This window comes from Mustela erminea, chromosome 5 (genome assembly GCF_009829155.1).
Source record: "Mustela erminea isolate mMusErm1 chromosome 5, mMusErm1.Pri, whole genome shotgun sequence".
NCBI lineage: Eukaryota > Metazoa > Chordata > Mammalia > Carnivora > Mustelidae > Mustela > Mustela erminea.
This window is the reverse complement of record NC_045618.1, coordinates 30,833,983-30,855,713: the sequence shown is the minus strand read 5'-3', so window position 1 is coordinate 30,855,713 and position 21,731 is coordinate 30,833,983. Positions and strand designations below refer to the sequence as shown.

General features: G+C 51.6%; 1 protein-coding gene across 9 annotated transcripts in view; it reads left to right on the top strand.

The window, feature by feature from the left end:
* PPCDC (phosphopantothenoylcysteine decarboxylase) overlaps window positions 1–6,074 on the top strand; it is a 28,887-nt gene extending 22,813 nt beyond the window's left edge. For 7 of the 9 annotated variants that reach the window (XM_032342416.1, XM_032342415.1, XM_032342410.1 and 4 more), the window contains 3 exons: window positions 819–947; window positions 4,907–5,075; window positions 5,502–6,074. In XM_032342416.1, the coding sequence (XP_032198307.1) occupies window positions 819–947; window positions 4,907–5,075; window positions 5,502–5,587 (384 nt within the window). In that variant the 3' untranslated portion in view covers window positions 5,588–6,074. The remainder of the gene's footprint in view (window positions 1–818; window positions 948–4,906; window positions 5,076–5,501) is intronic. The other 2 variants (XM_032342417.1, XM_032342419.1) reach the window with 1 other exon arrangement.
* The last annotated feature ends 15,657 nt before the right edge of the window (window positions 6,075–21,731 follow it).

The window sequence follows — 21,731 nt, the reverse complement described above, 5'->3', positions numbered from 1 at the left end:
CACAGCCTGTGGTCCCAGAGGCCAGAGCAGATGGACCAGGCTCACGTCAGTGGTCAGGGCCCTCTGGGCAGAGGCAATGAGGAAAACATCTGTCTAGCTTCTGGCCTGCGGGAGGCCCGCCGTCTCCTCCCACCCCAGGCTGAGTTCAGCCCTGGCCCTGGGCCTCAGGTTGAGTGTCCTTGTACTTATCTGGGCTGATGAAACCACAGAGGAGCTCTGTTCCCACCACCCCTGTCCACGTGGCTCCCAGTGTCAGGGCTGTCGAGAGTGCCTTGCTTCCCACGGCCGCAGGGTTTTGCCTCTGCTCTCCCGCAGAGGGCCAGGCACCGCCGGCTCACCAGACATCGAGCGTGGGCCTCACAGGGGTGCCCTGCCAGGCATTTTTAAACATTCTCAGCCTAGAACATTTCTGGCTGGCCTGTCTTCTCCACCCCGCCCCCTCCATTCTCGCCGCCCCAGAGCCCTTCCCCTGGCTTGGACAACCCAAGCATCCGCCTCAAGCAGACAGGCCAGGAGTTCCCTGCCAGATGTCAGTTCTCTTGAAAACCAAACCATAAAGGGAATAGCTTGGAGAGACAAGGGGCGTTTGTTTCCTTGGGCCTGGTTTCTCTCAGGCTGTTGGCTCCACAGCCAGTGCTCCCCAGCATAGCTGTGAGAGGGAACAGCAGTAGACTTGGGCAGGCCTTGCCCAGGTGGTCTCCCTTGGTTTCCCATTCAAGTTTCTACCTGGCCTCGTTGCCCCTCACCCCCGCCAAGCTTTCTCCCTCTGTGCGGAGAGAGTAGCCAGCTTAATGACCCCATTTCCTTCCCTCTGCCAGATGTGGAAGTGCCGATCCGACCCTGTTCTCCACATTGACCTGCGGAGGTGGGCCGACCTCATGCTGGTGGCTCCTCTTGATGCCAACACCCTGGGGAAGGTGGCCAGTGGCATATGTGACAACTTGCTTGTGAGTGACTCTGCCTTCCTCCCTCCCTGGGCCTCACTGCTGGTTTGCTGAGCTGTAGACTGCCTTTGTATGGGGTTCTTGCCATGGAATTCTTTTTATGGTGGGCTGATTTGCCCGGGACACTGCCCCCTGGACTCTCTCCCCTCCACCTGGTGTCAGCGTGTTCCAGCTAGTGGGCAGATGGATGGCCTCAGCTTGTGTGTGCTCTCTGAGGGGGTTTACCTCTCACCCGCCCCTTGGTGCTCAGCTCTTCTCCCTTTGTCCCTCATTCATGTGCTGTCCTCGATGTGCTCTTCCATTGTTCTCCGTGCCCAGCCCTGCTGCCTGTTCCACTTGGCCCTGTCTTCTCCCCAGGATCTGGATATCCACATGGGGAATCTGATAAGAGTGTTTACTTCCTCATGGATCTCTTGTACACACTTATCTCTCCTGTAGCATTGGCCACAAGGCAGAAATGTGGTTTTCCTGTGTGTTAGGGAAAGCTTAGAGGGGAAGGAGAAGAAAGGCTGGATGAGAGGAGCCAGCTGATGGCTGGTGGTGGAGAGGAACAGAAGTCCAGCTGCACAAAGTGGGGATTGTCATCGGCCTGAGGGACCTCCAGGAAGCCGTTGTCCTAAAAGGCCTGTTTATATGATCCTCCTGGGAAGAACTAGGTGTGTGATCTCTCTCCTGCCTCCTCTCCATTATTACCCCACTTCCCTCATTCATTGAGCGGTTCCCTAACATGAACCGGGCCCTGTGATTGGGGACACACAGGACACGGGGCTCCCAGTTTGGAAGGAGAAGGCTTTTGGTTACACATGCAGGTGAGAAGGGAGTATGCTCTGGTGTGTGTGGTACAGTCTTTAGTGACCCCAGGTGGTGCTTTGACAGTGGACACGGCTGGGCATATAGTAAGTGTTCAGTAAATATTTACTGTATGTAGGAGGTCATCAGTCACTCTGCTTTGGCAAAGAGCAAGGAGATTTTCAGAGTTCAGTAGAATAAAGAAGTGAATAGTGAAGCTGGGTCAAAATGTTGGGGGTCTGATAGGAGGTTAGTCTCCTTGAATGCTTATTGATGAGTACGTAAGGCACTTCTCGAAGAATCCGCTAGTGATTGAAGCGTCATTTGAATAAGAGCCCAGGGTGACCAGAAGAAGAGTGATACACAGATTCTGCAGCCAGGAGCAGGGGTAGGGGAGTACAGAGAAGGGCAAGTCTGGGGTCAGTATTATTCAAAAGGCTTCCCAGTGGGGCTGGTGCATGGCTGACTAGGCAGTTGGAGCAGGGAGGCTCCTGGCCACTTCCATCTTTGGAGGCCTGAGTGGTGTGTGCCCTGCACCATCTCAGCAGGTCTGCAGGCTTCCCACCGGCTGGTCAGCAGCATCTGATATGATGGAAGTACATTGAGGAGGAGTGCCCCAGGCTGGACTGGCTCTCGGAGGGCTCTTTTCTTCCCCTGCAAAGCTTTGCTTCCCTTTTTCCTTCAAAGCTGCCCCCTGCTCCATGAAATCTTCAGGGCTCCCTCTTCCTGAGTTGGCTGAGCAGTGTTATATGTTCCTAGGACCAGTCCCCAGGCCATTTGCCTCAAAAGGTTTCACTTGAAGGCATACATATTTCAAGGAATTACAAATCCCATGGTTTATTTTATTTTATTTTTTAAAAATTTTATGTATTTGAGAGAGAGTGAGTGAGAGAGAACAGGAGTGAGGAGAGGGGCAGAGAGTGAGGGAGAAGCAGACTCCTCCCTGAACAGGAGCCCAATGTGGAGCTCGATCTCGGGACCATAGAATCATGACCTGAGCCGAAGGCAGACGCTTAACCGACTGAGCCACCCAAGCGCTCCTCTCATAGAGTTTAAACTGTCATCCTTGTTCTATGGCTCTGTCCTCAATCAAAGATGTTTTGTCCTTTTATCCCTGAAAACATGACCCTGCTGCCCCCTTCCATCAGATCCCCTTTCCAGTGTCTAGAACCCAGGGTACCGGTAGAGCAGCGTGCTAGGTGTGAACCTGTGTGCCAGGCCTCTGGGCCCTTGGCGTGGGTGAGGTGTCTTTCTAGCCAGCCCTCTGGCCTACTTGGGCCCTGGCCCCTTCTTTGTGCTAAATAGCCAAGCAGAGGGCTTCCTGGCTGGCTCAGCTGGTAGAGTGTGCAGCTCTTGATCTCAGAGTCACGAGTTTGAGCCCCACACTGGGTGTGGAAATTACTTAAAAAAAAAAAAAAGCCAAGCAGAACCAGAAAGAGGAATGACTTTCCTGGGTCACCAGTCTAGCTGGGCACTTGTCTCAATCGGGATCTAGGCCTTCTCTCCTCCCAGGCAGCTTCCCAGGGGCAGAGCTTGAGGTACTGATTGAGCAGAACACTGACCAAACAGAAGTGACCATGGGAACTGTTGCCTCCTCTCATCCCTCCTGCTGCCAGAGGTTCAGACGAGCTGTGGTTTGTCCAGGAAGGGCTGAGCTGCGAGGTGAGGTGGGAAAAGCTAGAGAGGCGTGGAGGTATTGGGTTTGTCCTCTGGTTGTTGGTGTGCTTTGCTTTGACGACGCTTAGAAACCCCAAGCCAGCCCTGACCACACTCCACACGCAGAGGGGCTTCTCTAGGTAAGTTCATTTTATAGATGCAGCAGGTGGCACAGGGCCAAGAGGAAGTGGGACTGAAACTGTCCACTCAGCCTGGTTGCCACATTGAGACGACTTGGTGGGAAACAGACGCTGGTATCTGGGACTGCACAAGCAGCCAGGTCCTGAGGCTCCAGGCCATCCCACTTCCTTCCTGTCCCTAGGAGAGGGCCAGGGCACTGAGAGGGGCAGGCATTGGCTCGGTCCTGCTCATGGCATTGTTTTCTGAACTCCCCCCACCCCTTCCCACATGGGCTGCACTTCAGGGAAGGGGTGTGCTGACCATTGTCTCCCCAAGGGGCCCACAGCTGGGGAGGGGGTACCAGAGCAGTCAGGGCATAGGGGAGCACCCTCCTGGGGGGCCCCAGGGCTTATTTCTCCCCCAGGCAGCCCCTGGCCCAGGGAGCCTGTGCTTATAGTAGTAATAGGAGCTAATGTCTTGGGAGTCTGTCCTTGATGCTAGGCCCTGCATGAAGAGCTTTAAGCATTTCCAGCCTCTGTCCTCACAACCACGCAATGAGGGGGGCTTTTGCAGAGAGGAGGCTAAGACTCCTGACCTTAAATTACTCCTCCAAGTTCTCATGGCTTGAAGTGGGAGTAGATAGCACAGTCGGGATTCGAACCCAGGTCTATGTGATTTGGCAACCCACTGAGCAGGCGGGTCCCACTCACAGCTTCTCTGGTGTATGACTTGGTGAGATGGCCTGGAACTCGGGAGGTAGTGAGGCTGTGTGGGATAATGGCAGATCCCATGGGGCGGCATGCAGAGCTCTGTGTCCTGGATTGTCTCCATGGGACCTTGGGGAGTGCAGCTTTTCTGTCCGGGACCCAGAGCAGCTTCCTTACAGGGTCATGGTGAGGTGCGTGGGGTACTGCGTAGAAGAGGATTTTTGTCACGTTCAGGTGTTCTCACTGCCCAGTTTTAGTCCGGCCTCGAAGTAGAGCTGGTGTTGGGGTGGATGGGCCCCAGCCAGTGAGTAGTCTGGGCCTTTGCTTTGGGGGTAACTGCTACCTGGGCTGGCTTTCTGTCTGGGAGGTGTGTCCCGCAGTGGAGAAGCCTTGTGCTTTGGCTCGGAGAGAGCATTCTGCAGAGGAATGGGGGTCTGCGTGGAGGTGACTGGGCTGCTGCGAGGGTTGGTGGAGGACCTTCTCTGCATCAGGCCCCGTGCCAGCACCCATGGGGAGGTGGAGAGGCTGAGGAGACACGAGATTGGCGGACACGGACGAGTCTCACCCAGTCATCCCCGGCCCATGGCTGGCTGTTACCCAGAGGACGGTGGGTGGGATTGGGAGTGCTGGGGAGGGGTGGCAGGCAGAGCAGCAGGCACCCGCCTGCCACACCCCGGCCCTTCTCCACAGACCTGTGTCATCCGAGCCTGGGACTGCCGCAAACCCCTGCTCTTCTGCCCGGCGATGAACACCGTCATGTGGGAGCATCCCATCACTGCTCAGCAGCTGGGCCAGCTCAAGGCCTTCGGCTATGTTGAGATACCTTGTGTGGCCAAGAAGTTGGTATGTGGAGACCAAGGTGCGCACCTGGCCAGGTTCATAGGCCCTCCCTGTGGCCCTGGGTCGCAGAAGGGCTCAGCTCCGGGGTCAGATCTGGGTCGGCATCGCAGTCTGTTGTGACCTTGGGCAGAATTGTTCTCTGGGCTCAGTTTTCTTGTCTGGGAAATGGAAGTCATGTTTCCTCTCAGACTTGGGAGGATTAAATGAGATGTCAGGTGCCTGGTGACACTGCCCGTATGCAATTCCGGACGGCTACTGCGACTCTTCCCGGGGCCTGACCTGGGGGTGCCTCAGAAGGGATTAGATGGGTCTGGCTCCTGCAGACATGGTCCTGGCCTTCAGTCATTGGGCTTTGGGTGGAGTGCTCAGGCGAGCATTGAGCAGGGTGGCTTGGGGCTGGGCCCTTGCCTCAGTCTGCAGGCCATAGCAGAACCTTACTCCCTAGGTCTGGGGGCCATGGCCGAGGTGGGCACCATTGTGGACAAAGTGAAAGAAGTCCTCTTCCAGCATTGTGGCTCTCAGCAGAGTTGAACCCAGGATTTCTGTCATGTGTATCGCTCTGCACTCAGCGTGTTTTCAGGCCAAGTTTATGAAGAAGGTGGACATTGGCATAATATGGTGAAGACTCCTGTGTTTACTGGGGGGTCTGGCCTGGTCCTGCTCCAGAGCCTCCCTGGGGGCCTGACTGGCCTCAGGTTCAATGAGACCAAAGGCCCAGGCCCCAACTTCTTTCCAGCTGAGAGATGCCTGCTTTCCAAGACCCTCCTTACCTTTCCCTGGGATTGGCACAGCAGGCTACTGTATGTCCCTGTGCTCTGGGAGGGGGACTGAGGGATGACGGAGAAACCGTGGTTCTCCCTGGTGCCTGGGAGCCTCTTCAGCTCCTTGGTGGGCTGCCCCGGCACTGTGCAGTCAGGGCAGCCTATGATTGGCAAGACACTGAGATTATCCATAAACCATGCGGTAAGATCGGTGGGGCAAGGGGGTTGCCGACTGGGGAATAAAGAGTGACCTTTAGGAGTCTGTGTCCTTCCTTTACCTCTGTCTTGGTCTCGGAGCTCAGGGGCATTGCTTGGTGTGGCTGGGGAAGGGTCAGGGCTGACAACTGACTGGCGTGTCTTCCTGCCAAGCTCATATGGGTGGTTGAGGGCTCAGAAGCCCGACAGACTCTAGTTGAAATCCCAGCTCTGCCATGTGTTAGCAGTGGGACTGTGGCTCAGGGCCCAGCCTTTCTGACTCTGGCTTTCCGCATCTCGGTTATCCTGCCCTAGTGGAGTTGAGAGGATTAAACGAGGTTATGTGTACAAGATACCCACCTCCCTGCCTCTTACATAGTAAATGTCAACTAAAGGGAAGTTAAAGCCAAATACATATCATACCAGTGAGCTTTGCTTAACATTTACTGAAACAGATCCTCTCATTTTGGGAGAAGTAAAATCCCCAGCCCTAAGCTGACGGGGCCTATATGCAAATGACAGCCACATAGCCGGCAGGGTTGGAACCTGCCCTTACTTCCTGATGTCTTCATCAGCTTTGTTGCACCTGAGACTGAGACCTGGGTGTCTTGTGCCTCCCCTTCAACCCCACCCCGTGGTACACAGGAGTGTGGGAAGTAGACTCCAGAGAGAAACATGTTCTGCCCTAGAAAACCCCACCACCCTGTCTCTGACCTCACGGCTGCCCGGTTGCTGCATTGGGGAGAGGCTTGTGTGCCTATTTGGAGCTGTGGTTGGGGCTGGCTTCCTGCCTGCCGGGCCTGGGGGGTGTGTGGGCACTCCATGCATGCCCCTGGACCCCTGAGGGTAGAGATTAACCTTTGAGGGGCACCAGTAAGCCTCCTGGCTGGGACCAGGGCTTCCAGACCTCCAGGAGCCTTTATCTTGACGTAATCAAGTGACCCTTTGCGATAAAATAATCTGAAGGCAATAAAGAAAATCCACTTCAAAAGCGCACACCAGCCTCTTTGACAGGCTTGACGTTGGGGGATGGGGAGGGCCTGGATAACTGAAATCCAGAGACAATCCAAAAGTCGTTCTTACAGTGGTTCCCAGCATCCCTTGTGTCCACATTGCCCTTTCTTTCCCTCAGCAACCTATTAATGAGTAGTGAGGCTCTCCCGGTTTAACAAACTGCTACGGATTTACTGAGTGCTTACTGTATGCAAAACCTTGTGCCGGGCACTTTAGGGAAGACAGCTGCCCAGCAGACCTGCTACACGATGCTGGTTCTTGAGGGCCGTAGGAGCAGCGAGGCTGATAGGCCTCTAGATGGCACGTCTGCAGGCAGCTCTGGCTTCTCAGAGCGGGACCGAGGAGGTTGTTGGCTGGAAGGAGAAATGTCCCCTGTGGACTTGGGCCAGCTGGAGGCTCCATCCCTGGGGTGTGCCACTCTGTCACGGCAATCCTGTATCCCCGTTGCACATTTTGAACTGGGGTTTGGATGAATGGCCTGGAGCTGGGGCTGAAGAGCCCGGGTGTCCCCTGAGCCCCTGACGCTGGAGTTGAGAGAACAACATCAGGCTGCTCCCCCCTGGTCCTAGCTGCAGAGAAATGAGGGGCACAGCTCGCCCCACCAAGAGTCAGAGCTCTGAAAGTGGTCAGCGTAGAAGTTAGAAGTATTTCTCAGAGAAGATGCTAGTTTCTCTCATTTTATTGAATTCTGGAAGTTTGACAAAACTGAACATTTGGGTGAAACTCACACTCTCGTTCGGCAGCCTGGAGCTTCTCTGGGCTGCTGTGGCTACTGTGGTGTGAGAGGCGCAAGTCTCCAAGCCAGGGCCTGGCCCCAAACTGGGCTGCATCTAGCTCTTCTGTGATCCTGTGATTTCTCCCCACTGCCTCAGGGTAAGGCCCTGACTTCTGGGCCGTACTCAACTTGGCCTTCCATGAACTGGCCCCTGCCTACCTTTCCAGCTCCACCCCTGTTACATGCCACCATGCAAGGCTCCCCATCCTCTTCCCGACTGGGCTGCCTTGACAGAGCCCTGTTGCTTCTTACCTTTGTACCTGCTGCCGCTTGGCCTGGCTGTCCCCTGTTCTTCATCTGGCTGACTCCAGGTGATACACTCATGCCTCGGATATACCTGGGTGCCACCTCTTTTGGAAAGCCTTTCCTGGCTGGCTCAGGCTAGATCGAGTGGTGCTTGCCCAGGTTCCTATGGTGCCCCCTCTTCTTTATTATAACACGGAATTGCAATTGCCTGTTTACTTTGTAAACAGGGATCTCCTGGAGGGCAGGAGTTGACCTGTTCCTCACAAAGCCTGGTATGTCATTCCAAGCTTGTACTGACAAAAGATGTGTGTGTGTGGTGGTGGGGGGAGGGGCAGTCCTCCTTTCTGAGAAAGACAACCTAAGAGCGATAAAAGCAAAGACTGATAAATTTGCCTACAGAAAAATAAACAGTTCCACCTAGCAGTAACCCAAAGGCAAGGTCAAAAGACAAACATAAGTGGGAAATTATCCGCAGCTCATATAACAAAGGACTAATTCCTCTAAGATATAAAGAGCTGTATGTTGATTCCCAAAAGACCAAGAATACAAAAGAAAAGTGAGCAGAGGATAAAAAGATCAAGTCCACGTGATTATCCACATGCACACACACAAACGCACACCCCCCACAAGGCTCTTAAATGTGAAAAGCTACTCCACCACATTCACAGGGAGAGTGATGCAAAGCAGACTGCACCCCCGTGGAGGTTTCCGTCTGTCAGATTGGTGAGGGCGAGGGGACGGGCACCTGCTACCTCAATAGCAGGTCTGCAGGTTTGCTACAACCTCGCTTGAGAACAGTCTGGAAATATCCATCAAAATCATGTATGTCCTTTGCTCTTTCACCCAGCAATTCTACTTCCAGGGATTAGTCCCACAGATAGGCTGGCATATAGGACATTATGTCTGAAAAAGGCTATTTATTGCAGCATCGTACAAGCCGGTAAAAGGCTCGGAACACCCTTGCTATCTCACAGCTGGAGACCAGTTGCATCAGTTACAGTTGCCCCTACACAGGGATGCTACGCAGCCACAAGGTGAGAGTGAGGAAGCCCTCTAGGTGCCCCATGGGATGTTGTCCAAGACCACATTGCTAAACAGAAAATGCGAGACGCAGAACAATGTCTGTGGCATGCTAGCTTGTGTGCAAAACAAGTGAGGGGCGGAAAGGAGGCTGTGTTCCCATTGGCTTGCAGGTGCATCGAACACCTATGGAAAAATAAACAAGAAACCAGTCAGTCCATTGTTTGGCGCTTGGCAGCAAATGGTGGAGAAAGGTGGGAGGCTGAGAGAGGTGGGAGACCAACTGCATCTTAAGTTGTGAGGCAGAGTCTATTACCAACCGCAGAGGCAGTAAATCCACACATTTTAGAAAAGGTTCCTTCTGTCCTTCATCCAGAAGTTCCTAAAAATGACTTGGCAGAGAGTTAATGCAAAAGGCTTGGCAGGGGCCTCTGGAGATTTCCATCAAGGCTTCTGGAGTAGGAATGGGTCTGTTTTTCCTGTCATGAGCTCATAGAGGACCCTGGGTGCTCCTTAGGATCCTCTGAGACCCCTGGTTTCAAGCAGCTTATGGTCTTATGGGAAGAAGACCCAAGGCCTTAAAACAATCAAATTATCGTTAGAATTGAACGTGAGACTCAGTGTATGGCTCAGAATTGAGACGTAGGAAGGCTGGGCCTGTTGAAGGGTGCAGAGCTCACGCCCATGCTTCCTGGAGGACGGGGGAAGGGACAAGAGGACAGGAAGGCTGGAGATGTGCTGCCTGTGCTTGATGTGGGACACCTGGATAGGAACTTGGGCTTCCGGGGCTAAGGACCTGGGGAGGTTCAGAAGGGGAGCGAGGAGAACGGGGAGTGTGACAGAGGTCAGCTGCGTGGTTCCCAGGACAGACTGGAGGACTGAGATGCTGGAGTTGGGGAGGAAGCCAGACACTAAGCAGGGGAAGCGAGGCTGTGCTGAACGCCTTGGCCAGACCTGTGGTTCTGGGGAGGAAGGGGGTGCAAAAGTGAGTGACGATGTGACAAAAATCTAGCAGGATTAGAAAGCGTAAGAACCACTGTCCTGTGGCTGGAGGGTGTGGGGCTGGGTTGGGGGGGGGGCACTTAATGACAACTGTGTGTGTGTTGCTGCAAGATTTATTACCAGTCCCCCGTGCCACCCACTAAAAATAATTTTGCTTTGCTTACCACAGTTTTTTTTTCCCTCAGGATTGTTTAGTCTGCCCTCATGGTTCCTGGGCATTCTGTGGTGTGGAAGTAGGAAAAACAGACGGAGCCAACAGAACTGAGGAGATGGGAAGAGAGGGGCAGGGAGTCTTGCTTTTCGTGTTGTGTCTCCTTTGTGAGGTAAATTCTGGTACTGGGCGAAGGGGGAGAGAAATTAAAGCCCAGAGCAGAGACTCGATGAACTCCGTAAGGAAGAGTGGAGAGAGGCCTGAGTGGAGGGGGCGGCAGCAGAGCCTGGGAGTTGGGGTACAGTTTGCGAGTTGGCGTCACAGTCTTTGAGCCGCTGGGGAGTGTTCAAGAAGATGGAGGTGTTTGAGGAATGTTTCTGAGGATGGTGAGTTGGACACACGTCAGAGTTCTTCAAGAGACCCAAATAAGGATTGCGGTTCCTTTTAAATTCCTTGGCCCGTGTGTGCATTCTGAGTGGGACTGTGCAGGACCGAACCACCTGGAGCCCTCATTCTATCTGGGTTACGTACGTGGGTTACGTGTTCCCTGTCCCGTTACATTGATTGATCTTGTTCCACCGTCCTGACACCCCAGCTTCGTGATGGAGCTAGCTAGACTAACCCACCTTACAGATGGGACGGTGAGGGTCCCCCCAGCCAGTTTCTCTCTGCCCAGGAGCCACCTCCGTGGAGGCCGTTGCCGCAGAACCAGCGCTACCCCCTTCGTGAGCATGTACCGTGCCGGGGTTCCTTGAAACGCTCCGTCTACCACACACCAAGACTACCACCAGATACCTGTTTTTTTTGTTGTTTTAGTTTTTTTGAGTTCCAATTTAGCAGCTGCCTCATTACCTTTTTCCTCCCATATCTTCCTTCAGACATACATTGCGGTTTCTGGGGCAGCACAAAAATGTGAAATGTCACGCAGATGCCTCAGAACAAAGAGGCCCGGAATCAGATCCCAGTGACTGACAGGTTGTTTACACCAGAAGCTTCCTGGTGGAACCAAATCTTCCACAATCGTCAAGGCGGGTTTGGTACTACCTGGGGCAAGGCAAGGATCGGGCCAGAGCTGCCAGTGGTCTAACAGCAAAGGAATGTCAAGAGTGGGTGGGTGTGAGGGCAAGAGGCACTGGAGACTGGGGCTTTGGGGCCTTTGCAGGACGTGCTGCTAATCCAGCTATGATCTGAGACCGTGTTATTCCCTTGGTGCAACCGGCTCGTCTCATGGTGGCTTTATCCACTGAAGTTACACAGTTACCCTTTGCCTGCTGACCCAGATAGCAGGTCCCCGGGGATTGGAGGCCTAACAAACTCCCTTTCGGGCCTCTTGATTCCTGAAAAAGTGGGGAGAGTTCAAAGGCGCCCTTACTCCCTGTGGGTGAGGGCTCGGAAGCAGCCAGCTCAGGCATGCACACGGGGAGGAGAGGCTGGGGTGCCCCCCAGAGCCTGCAGGGGAGCTTGGGGGTGGGGGTGAGGATCATTTCTTGTGCTCTCGGAAAGAGCACAGCTTGGTAGTTCATATGTCATCTGTAACTTCCACAAATCTCTCTCTTGGCAGGGGAGAAGTCGAGCTCTGGAGCTCTACTCTTGGGAAATTGGCATGACGGGAACTGGGGAGAGAAGGCCCTTGGAGGGAACTCCTGCTTCTATCCGGCCCCTGGCCTGTGCTTTGCCTTCCTTATTTTGTCCTTCTCACCATCCTTCAGGATAGGCATTGCTTTCCTATTAAAATCAAGAATCTGAGGCTCAGAGGGAACTACAAACCGAGATAAGTCCTCTCAGATGGGAGAGCCAAGTGGGCGCTGTGTGCACAGGCTGGGCCCCTGTTGGGAATGGGAAGAGGTGCTGGTGAGCTCACTTTGTCGTCTAGAGTGAGCTCTTCTGAGGGGGTAAGAGGGGACAATGAACACATCAGGAGCACCGGCATCAACAGGGGCTGACCAGGGTAAACTAGGGCGCGTGGTCACCTTCCACGCAGAGCCACAGGAGGAGGTACTGCTCAGAAGTGACTGCCACCATTTTTACTGTAACCCTCATGGCATCCCTAAGGTGGGATGGTCCAATTGGCAGATGTTAGCCCCAGTTGGCAGATGAACACACTGAGGCTTGACTTCCTCAGGGATCCACAGCTTTGAAGTGGGATAGCATGGGTTGGCTCCAAGCCCTTGCTGCCTCTCAGGCCTAGAGCCCTTGGAGGACCCAGACGACGAGACCCGCTGGAGGAACAGCAGGTGAGTGAGGGTGTGGTGGGGGGCTGGGACAGGGTGGAGGCCCCAAAGGCTTCGGTAGCATTCCCTGGTGGTCCTGGACCTCCAGGGGAACAGTGGCTGAGGCAGGGAATTTCTGAGGGGGAAAAAAGTCTTCACTGAGTTGCCCCATTTCTACCATTGGTGAACAGGAACACCGAGGACTCCTAGTGTGTCTCTTGGAGCCAGGACTGGCCCCTCCGGGCTACGGGCTCCAGCTCTGTCCTTCTAGGACTCCCAGAGAGACTGTGGTCATCTGGGATGCAGAGGGTGGGTCCGATCATGCATGGGGGGAGGGTTTGTGAGCCTTGCGGTTGGTTCCTCCTATATCCACCAACATGGCTGGTCTCCCAGGAGTGGGTCAGCAGCAGACATGGAGAGCCCAGGGCAAAGGTCAGATGGCCTTTGCAGACCCCTGGGCATGTTGCATCACAGGTGGACGGGCAGGGCTGGCCTCCGGTCATCTGGCTGCACCGACCACGCCGCTTGGTAGCACCCACGCCTGTGTGGGATTGCAGGCTGGCAGGGCTGACCCAGGAAGGGTGGTCCTTCCCTTAGTGAGGACCAGTCTGTCTGGGGCAGGTCACACAAGTGCAGCAGTCTGAGGACTCTGCAAGCCAATGTTGTGTCATCAAAGGCTGATCGGGTTTCTTCATTCATTTAAAAATTAAAAAGAAAAAAACACACAAAAAAACAAATGGACTTTACTTTTTAGGTTCACGGCAAAGTTGAGTGGAAAGTATAGTGAGTTCCCGGGTACCTGAACCCCAACACATGCCCAGCCTCCTCCCATTATGCATCTTTCCAACTTTGTGTCCAGACACTGTCCTGGCCCAAGGCCCAGCCCTGACCTCAAGACACTTCCAGTTCAGTGAAGTAGACAGAAGAGCAGATAGACTAGCCCAGGGCAGGGATAAGGGGTGGGAGCAAGTAATCTTGGGGTGTGAAGGGGGCTCTTACTGGACCACCTGCCCAGCCTGCAGGGGTGCTCTGATGAATGAGGAGCTCTATAAGGAGGCTTTCCAGTGCCGGATTCTAAGAGTAGGGTAGGCATTAGCAGAGAGGTCCAGTGGGGTGGGCAGGGGCGGGGTGCAGAGTGTGTGCAGAGGCCTGGGGCTGGCTGGCCCATCTGACCCTGACTCTGGATCTGGCTTCGAGATTGGATGTGGTGGGTGGAAGCAGGAGGAATCCCACCCTGCAGAGCCTAAAGCAAAGGGGTTTAGTTTGAGAAGGAAGGGTCCAGGCTGGCTGGAGCAGGCAGCAGGGGCTTACCGGTACAGCCTTTGGAAGAGTCTGTGAAAACTCAGCTACCGGGTTGTACAACTTGTGGCTTTAAATGTGTCCTGAAGATGCTTCAGGCATTCTCACTGATGCCTCAACTGCAAGCCCCTTGAGGACAGAGTCATTTTTCTGATGGCCCACGGGCCAGTGCCCCCCTTCCCTTCCACCCAGAAATAGCCTTGGCCAATAGTCTCATCTCACAGAGAGGCAGCTAAGACCCACCAGGCACAAGTCTGGTTCATGTCAGTGTTTCTCCATTTATCCCTGGTGGTGGTTCTAGGAAAGGGACATGAGAAAAAGGAAAACCCCATTCTTTTTTTTTTTTTTTTTTTTTTAAAGCTTCTTATTTATTTATTTGACAGATCACACGTAGGCAGAGAGGCAGGCAGAGAGAGGAAGAGAAGCAGGCTCCCTCCTTAGCAGAGAGCCCGATGCAGGGCTCAATCCCAGCACCCTGGGATCACGACCTGAGCCGAAGGCAGAGGCTTTAACCCACTGAGCCACCCAGGTGCCCCAGAAAACCCCTTTCTTTTTATTTATTTATTTATTTTTAAATTTTTTAAAAAAATTTTATTTTTTATAAACTATATAATATATTTTTATCCCCCGGGGTACAGGTATGTGAATTGCCAGGTTTACACACTTCACAGCACTCACCATAGCACATACCCTCCCCAATGTCCATAACCCCACCCCCCTTCTCCCAACCCCCCTCCCCCCAGCAACCCTCAGTTTGTTTTGTGAGATTAAGAGTCACTTATGGAAAACCCCTTTCTAACAGAGCAAACTGACAAGGCACAGAGAGGGCAAGGACGTGGACCCCTCACCCCAGCAAACCTGAGGCACAGCCAGAGTCCCCTGGCCCCCAGAGTCCTCTGCGAGGGGCATCGGCCAGGCCCCGTGGAGCTGGGGCTCCGAGCCTCTGCTTCCTTGCTTGTTCAGCAAATGCAGACAGTCCGGTGTGCCCTTTCCCTGTGATCCTGAGGACAAGGGGGCTCTGAGGCCATCTGACAGCAAAGATAGTCCTGAACCAGAGTAGAGAATTCCCAGAGCAGTTCTCTCCATGAGGACAGCCTCTTCCCTTCCACCGCTGCTTTGGGCCTGCAGCAGAGGGGTCCCTGCATGGGGGACAAGGACCTACCTGTTGGAGGTCCGAGGCTGTGCACACGCCCCTCTCACCTGTGTCCCAGCAAGGAGACTCGTGTTCTGAGCATTGTGTGTTGGGTTCTTTGCCCCCATGACTATTTCATCTGTCATCCTGTGAGGTGGATACTGTTACCATCCCCATTTTACTGGTGAGTAAACTGAGGCTCAGAAAGGAGAAGTGACCACCGAAGGCATAATCTGGTTGGTGGCCATGCTGGAATACTTCCTCTTGCTCCGGCTGGGCAGGATGGAGCAGTGTGGCAACAGAGGGGCTCGGCCTAATCAATAACATTGCGCCTCATTCATTCATTCATTCCCTCCATCCATCCCTTTTTATTGTACAGACACCTCCTGCCAGGCACTGTGCTCAGTGTTGGGGGTGGGCTACTGAGAGGAGCAGAAGCAGATGTGCTCCCTGCCCTCAGGGGCTAGCTATCTAGCACTAGAGAGGGACCTTTATCAGATACAGAAGAGGAAACCCTCTGATAAGCACCTAGAAAGAAAAGTACAGAACGCTCTGAGAGTGGTAACCACAGGGCTTAATTTTGTGAGGGCGAAAGGGAGGTTTCAGGGAAGAATTCCTGGAGGAAATGAGCAGAAGAAAAATGAATGGCCAATAGTTTGCTGGGAAAGATGAGCCAGAACATTTCAGGCTGAGGTAGGAAGGAGATGGCTAGCTGGGGAAACTGAAAGAAGAGTCATGAATAGGGCAGAGGGCAGTGAGTGAAGGTGGATAGGATGGGCAGAGGTCCAATGGGGCAGGGTCTGGGGGGCCACAGCAAATAGCTGTGGGAAACTGAGGCAGGCACCTGTGAAATGAGAGCTTCCTCTCTTTGCCATGAGCAAAATGAAAACACAACAGTGCACTTCCCCAAAAGTTTGGGCTGCATTAATAGTGGCATAAGATGCAGATCAAAGGAGGCAATTGTTTCTCTTTTTGACCTAGACTGCACTTGAAGGGTTGTGGTCCTTTCAGAGCCCTCCCTGTCCAATATCTATAGGAGAAGAGCCAGCACACTGAACAGGTGCACAAAAATGGCTGGATGTACGGAGAAGAACAGCCTCTGGGGACAAGAGTGTGTGCTAAACCTCCGAGGAATCTCGTAGAGACTAAAGTTCAATTCCATAGAGAGAAAAACATCCTGGCACTTAGGTTTATGAAATGCAGAGTGAGGTCCTGTGAGGCACTGAGGCTGCTGCCCTGGGGGTCAGAGATGTGGAGAGGGACCCTGCTTAGCTTAATGGGTGGTCTATGTACAGTCCTTAGTTCTGATTCAGCACAAACTGTCTGCCCTCTCCCTTCAACCTCTGAGTTGGAGACCCACCACACATGTCCGCAGAATACAGGGTCTTGGGCCAAGATGGTGATGGGCTGACCACAGCTAGCCCGGGGGCAGTGGGGAGCCTCTGGGTTTGTGCTATTTAGATTGCTTTGCAGAAACCAGGCATTGAGGATGGTGGTGGTCTTAGGCCTATGGACTGCTGCTGGTCGATACCTGGAGTCATTTCCCAGGGCCTCTCTTTCGGAATCCTAAATATCTTCTGGTACCCTGGGCATTCCAGTTGTCCGTCACATGGTCCCCACTCAATCAGAATCTAAGAGAAGCCAACAGATCCCTCCCCCACTTCCCCATCAACCATGTGCATACTGAGTCTTCTCAGAACTCCCCTGTTTCCCGAAAGAGAGGGTTGCTGTGGCTCTCATACCCCAGTACTCTCACTCTTGATCCCTTCTGGCTTTGACATTCTGTTAGTCCCCAGCCTTTGTCTTCTTTCTTGACAAGAGCTCCAACCTATGCCCTTAGCTCCTTCCTACTGCCGCCATAGCCTCCACACCTGTTCTTGCTCATGGCGCTGCCACCTGCCTTCTGTTCCCCACTTGGCTTGTCTGCTCTCTGCTGAGCTCTGGGGCTGGGGGCAATTACAGTCATTTGTAAATGAAGTGTATATATCTTCAGTGTACAACTTGATGGTTTTTGCATGTGTGTACACCTGTGTAACTACCATCCAGATCAAGCTAGAGACCATTTCCAGATCCATCCTCTAGGCTCCTACTGTATTATTACTGGACACTTGGCAAGGGTTGCCTTTTATTCCAGCTAGCTGGAGGACAGGAATGTATCCTCTTTACTGTTTTTGCCTCATTCCACCTGGCCTTGCACAGAGCCATGCCCATGGGAGATGCCCCTTGAGGCCCATTAGATGGAGGGGCGTAGAGTTGGCCAAGCATATCTCAACATGTGCCCACTTGTCCTTCCAAAATGTGGGAGAGATGACAGATGAAGGATGGAGTCACTGGAGCGCGGGAGAACCCCTGAGCCCCAAGTGTGCTGGTTCTGATCAGGTGAGCTGCCATCCCCAGGATGACGTGTACAGGTGTGCAGGCACACATTTGCACCTAGGGTGCAGGTGTGAGGAGCTCCTTGTGTGGAATGCCCTTCCCAGAGGGCACCTGCTAGAGCATGGAGCTAGCCAAGCTCCCAGTCGGGGCCCAGAGAACTCTGGCTTGAGCACTCACCATGGCTGGTTCTGAGAGCTGAAGAAATAGGTCCAGACCCAACTCAGAGGAGACTTTGGATGCCTGCTGCAGAATCCCCTGAGGGAGGTCAGAGGGCATGGATTCTCACTTGGAGGCCAACACTTCCCCTGCTGGCTACCCTTCCTCGGGAGAGCCTGTCCCTTCCCTCCTCTTAGTTCATAACCTCGCTTGGGAGATGGTGCCTGCAAGAAAATAGAACCTGGGCCTGGGCTTGAGCAGTAAAATGGGGACAGCAGGAAGAAGTTGGAGGGAAGAGGGGAGGCAGGGCGGCATGGGTAGGTGGCACATGAAGTCCAACTGCTGTCCTGGAAAAGCATATCTCCGGACTGTTGAGACTTGAAGATGTGCTCCTTATTCTGAGACACAACTCTCTAGTTCTTTGGGGAACAGAGAGGGAGCTCTTTTATGAGGTCCAGATGCCAATTGTGGTTGAGGGTCTTGCCCTCAGGTGGTCTCTGTGTCCCTCAGACTGTATGATTGCTATTTCCCCCCCTTTTTTTTTTAAGATTTTATTTATTTATTTGACAGAGAGACGGTGAGAGAGAGAACACAGCAGGGAGAGTGGGAGAGGGAGAAGCAGGCTCCCGCTGAGCAGCGAGCCCGATGCGGGGCTCGATCCCAGGACCCTGAGACCATGACCTGAGCTGAAGGCAGAGGCTCAACCCATTGAGCCACCCAGGCGCCCCTCTAATCTTTTTGACTGTAGTAAATATGGGTCTCACACAAGGCTGCGGGACACTGGGTGAATCTTGGCTTTTATGTAATATCTGTTACTTAAGGGCTCAGTGTAGGGCTTTAATCCCAGGTCCACCTGACACCAAAATTTGTCTTATTAACCACTTTGCTTAAGGCAGCATGATGGCAAAGTCTTATTAACAGGGGTGGCCTGTCCCTCCATAATTGGTAGAGGCGTGATCATGAGCATATGATGTCAGATAGGAAAGGAGGGAGAAAATGAGGAGAACTGCGCATCAGTGCTCAATGCAGATGGTAAGGATTAACTAAACGACCCTAGATCAATTTGTGAATGGGAAAATCTGGGATCTGCAAGGGTGTATTATTATCCTTATTTTACTAGAAGAGAAACTGATGCTCAGGGGATTTACTCAATCAGAGTCAAGAAGCAGGAAGATGTGGAGATGTGACTGACTGCAGAAATGGCTCACTCTGTCCTCCAAGGAAAGTGATCTTCAGGTGCCATGAACACACCACCAGGTTGGGATGTTTAGACCCAAAACAAAGAGCCATAATCTCCAGACATTGGAGGGAAGTCTTAACATGTAAGAGAAGCCAAAACAACAGGAAAAAGAAACTCAGAAACAGAGATCTTAGAAATGAAGATGCTGCAAAGGGCAGAAGAAAACCTCAAAGAAACTATGGATAATCTCAGAGAGACCAGAAGAAATATGGCATCCTGAGGTGCCTGGGGGGAGCAGTCGGTTCAGTGTCTGATTCTAGGTTTCAGCTCAGGGCATGATCTCAGGGTCCTGGGATTGAGCCCCTAGGTCAGGCTCTGCACTCAGCTTGGAGTCTGCTTGAGATTCTCTCTCTCTCCCTCTTTGCCCCTCCCACTCTTGCTGTCTGTCTGTCTGTCTGTCTCTCTCTCTATATATATATTGCTGTATATTGCTATATATATATATTGCTGTCTCTCTCTATATATATACATATACATATATATATATTGCATCCTGAAACAAAAACAAGATGCCACAAGGAGGGGAAGGAGAAGTAAAGTTAAGTGATAGAAAAGATAACCAAGGAAATCTTTCAGAAAGTCAAACAGAAAGAAACAGCAACAGATAATAGAATACAAGAGATACGAAAATAAGATCAATCTGAGATTGACTACCTGACTGATTCTGTTTCCTGAAAGAGAGGACAGAGACAACTGTGGGATGGAAGATAGATATATACATATAGTTACATATCTTATATATATAGATAGATACCTTGTATTTATATTTATGTGCCACCAAAACCCACAATAAACATTTTCAGATCAAAAGTCCACTGACTGGGGCGCCTGGGTGGCTCAGTGGGTTAAAGCCTCTCCCTTCGGCTCAGGTCATGATCCCAGGGTCCTGGGATTGAGCCCCGAGTCGGGCTCTCTGCTCAGCAGGGAGGCTGCTTCCCTTCCTCTCTCTCTGCCTGCCTCTCTGTCTACTTGTAATCTCTGTCAAATAAATAAATTAAATCTTAAGGAAAAAATAAAAGTCCACTGACTAGGGCACCTGGGTGGCTCAGTTGGTTAACCATCTGCCTTTGGCTCAGGTCATGGTCCCTGGTCCTGGGATCCAGCCCCACATCGGGCTCCCTGCTCAGTGGGAAGCCTGCTTCTCCCTCTCCCACTCCTTCTGTTTGTGTTCCTTCTCTCACTGTGTCTCTCTCTGTCAAATAAATAAAATCTTAAAAAAAAAAAAAAAAGAGTCCACTGACTATCCAGCACAGTAGATGAAAACAAAACAAAGCCAAACCTCTCACCAATCTTAGAACACCAGGATTTAAGTGATCTTAGGGACATGATTTCTGGAATGATGACAAGCACTCTGCAGATCCTCTCCCTAATAAAACAACCATAACTGATGAAACTTAATCAGAAAATGAAATTCTTTAGAAACTATTCTAAAGGCATACAGCAAAAAAGAAAAGAAACATTTATTCAAGAAAATCTACTAAAACTTGGTAAGAAGACTAAGCAACTGTGGCATTTGAGCTGACTTGCTTCCTTCCTCTCCCCTCCCAGCTCATTGTATGAGAAGCTCTATCCTAGGCAGGGACAGCCAAGAACACAGGGTTCTTGTTACCTTTGGCTCCCAGTTGAGGGATACTGTATCTTCCCCGGGGGTGACAGACCACCGGCATTTCCATTTCCCCTAACCCTGTGTTGCAGAAGTTCTAATCCAGAAAACAGTAGCTGAGGGGACTGGGGCTTTCTTCCTCAACACATCCTCAACTCATAGGGTGGAAGCTCTACCCCAAGCATGGCAGGCTGAGAATATGGAGGCCCTGATCTTCACCCTAGTTTACTCATAGAATGGGGTTTCCACACTAGGAGAGGGCAGTTTAGAAAACCATAGGCTAACCCAGCACCCTTATAAAGGAAGAGTGTCACCCCAAGACACACACTTCAGAGCAGTGGCACAGAGGTTTTGTATAGGGAGGGAGGAAGGCCTTAAGAACAGAACTCTGATTCTCTCCCCAAGGAAACTGACTTTACGTGGACTAGAGAGTGGAGAAATTCAAGCCTGTGGATGCTGTAAAAACAATGGAGATATTGGTGGTAAGCAATGAAGAAAAAGCTGGTACCTCCATGAGAAAAACAAACTATTTAACCAGCTAGAAGTTTGTCAGAGAGAAGCAGAGACCCTTGAGAAGAGCCCTTCTGTGTTTAAAACAAATCTCAATGTCTAGCCTTAAAGACAGCCCCTGCAAAGGGGCTTAATTTAATTGGATTAGACTGTGAAGCAATTTATGCCATAGGTGTTGTTGAAAATGATAGAATAATCAGTCAGCAATTAGTGGAGACTAACAGTGAGGCAGGATACCAATAGAGACAACTTAAAAGTCAAGGAAAGTGACAAAGCCCTCTTAAAATTACTCTCATCCCAAGGTGACAGTGCACATGCTCAAGGCTGTGCCTTTGGGTGTGTCATCAGACCATGCACACTGCAAAAGAAATACTTTTCAAAATAGTCCAGCCAAATCATAAATAAATAAACAATCAAACTGCAAGAGGAAACTCTGTGTTGGATTAGAGGCTAGTATCCAGTTGTTGCAATATATTATTTAAAATGTTAATGCATTTTTATATTGCTAATATACATTTATGTTATTATATAGTAAATAAAAAAAACTACAGTTTTCAACAGAAATTATGAGACATGGAAAGAAACAGGAAAGTGAGACTAATACACAAGAAAAAAAGACCAAACAAAGATTTCACAAGGGTCATTACAAATTATGTTCAAAGAAACAAAGGAAATCCTGTATATGGAAGTAAAAGAAGGTATGATGACAATATCTCATCAAATAGATAATATAGCTAAAGAGATAGACATTACAAGAAAGAATATTCTGAAGTTGAAAAATATAAGAACTGAAATGGAAAATCCGCTAGCAAGGCTCAATAGTAGATGTGAGCTGACAAAGGAAAGAATCAGCAAACTTGAAGATAGATTGGGAGAGAATATGCAATCTGAAATAGAGAAGAAAGATTTAAGAAAAATGAACAGAGCTTTAGGGAAAAAAGGGATACTGTTAAATGCACCAACATAAGCATAAGAGGACTATCAG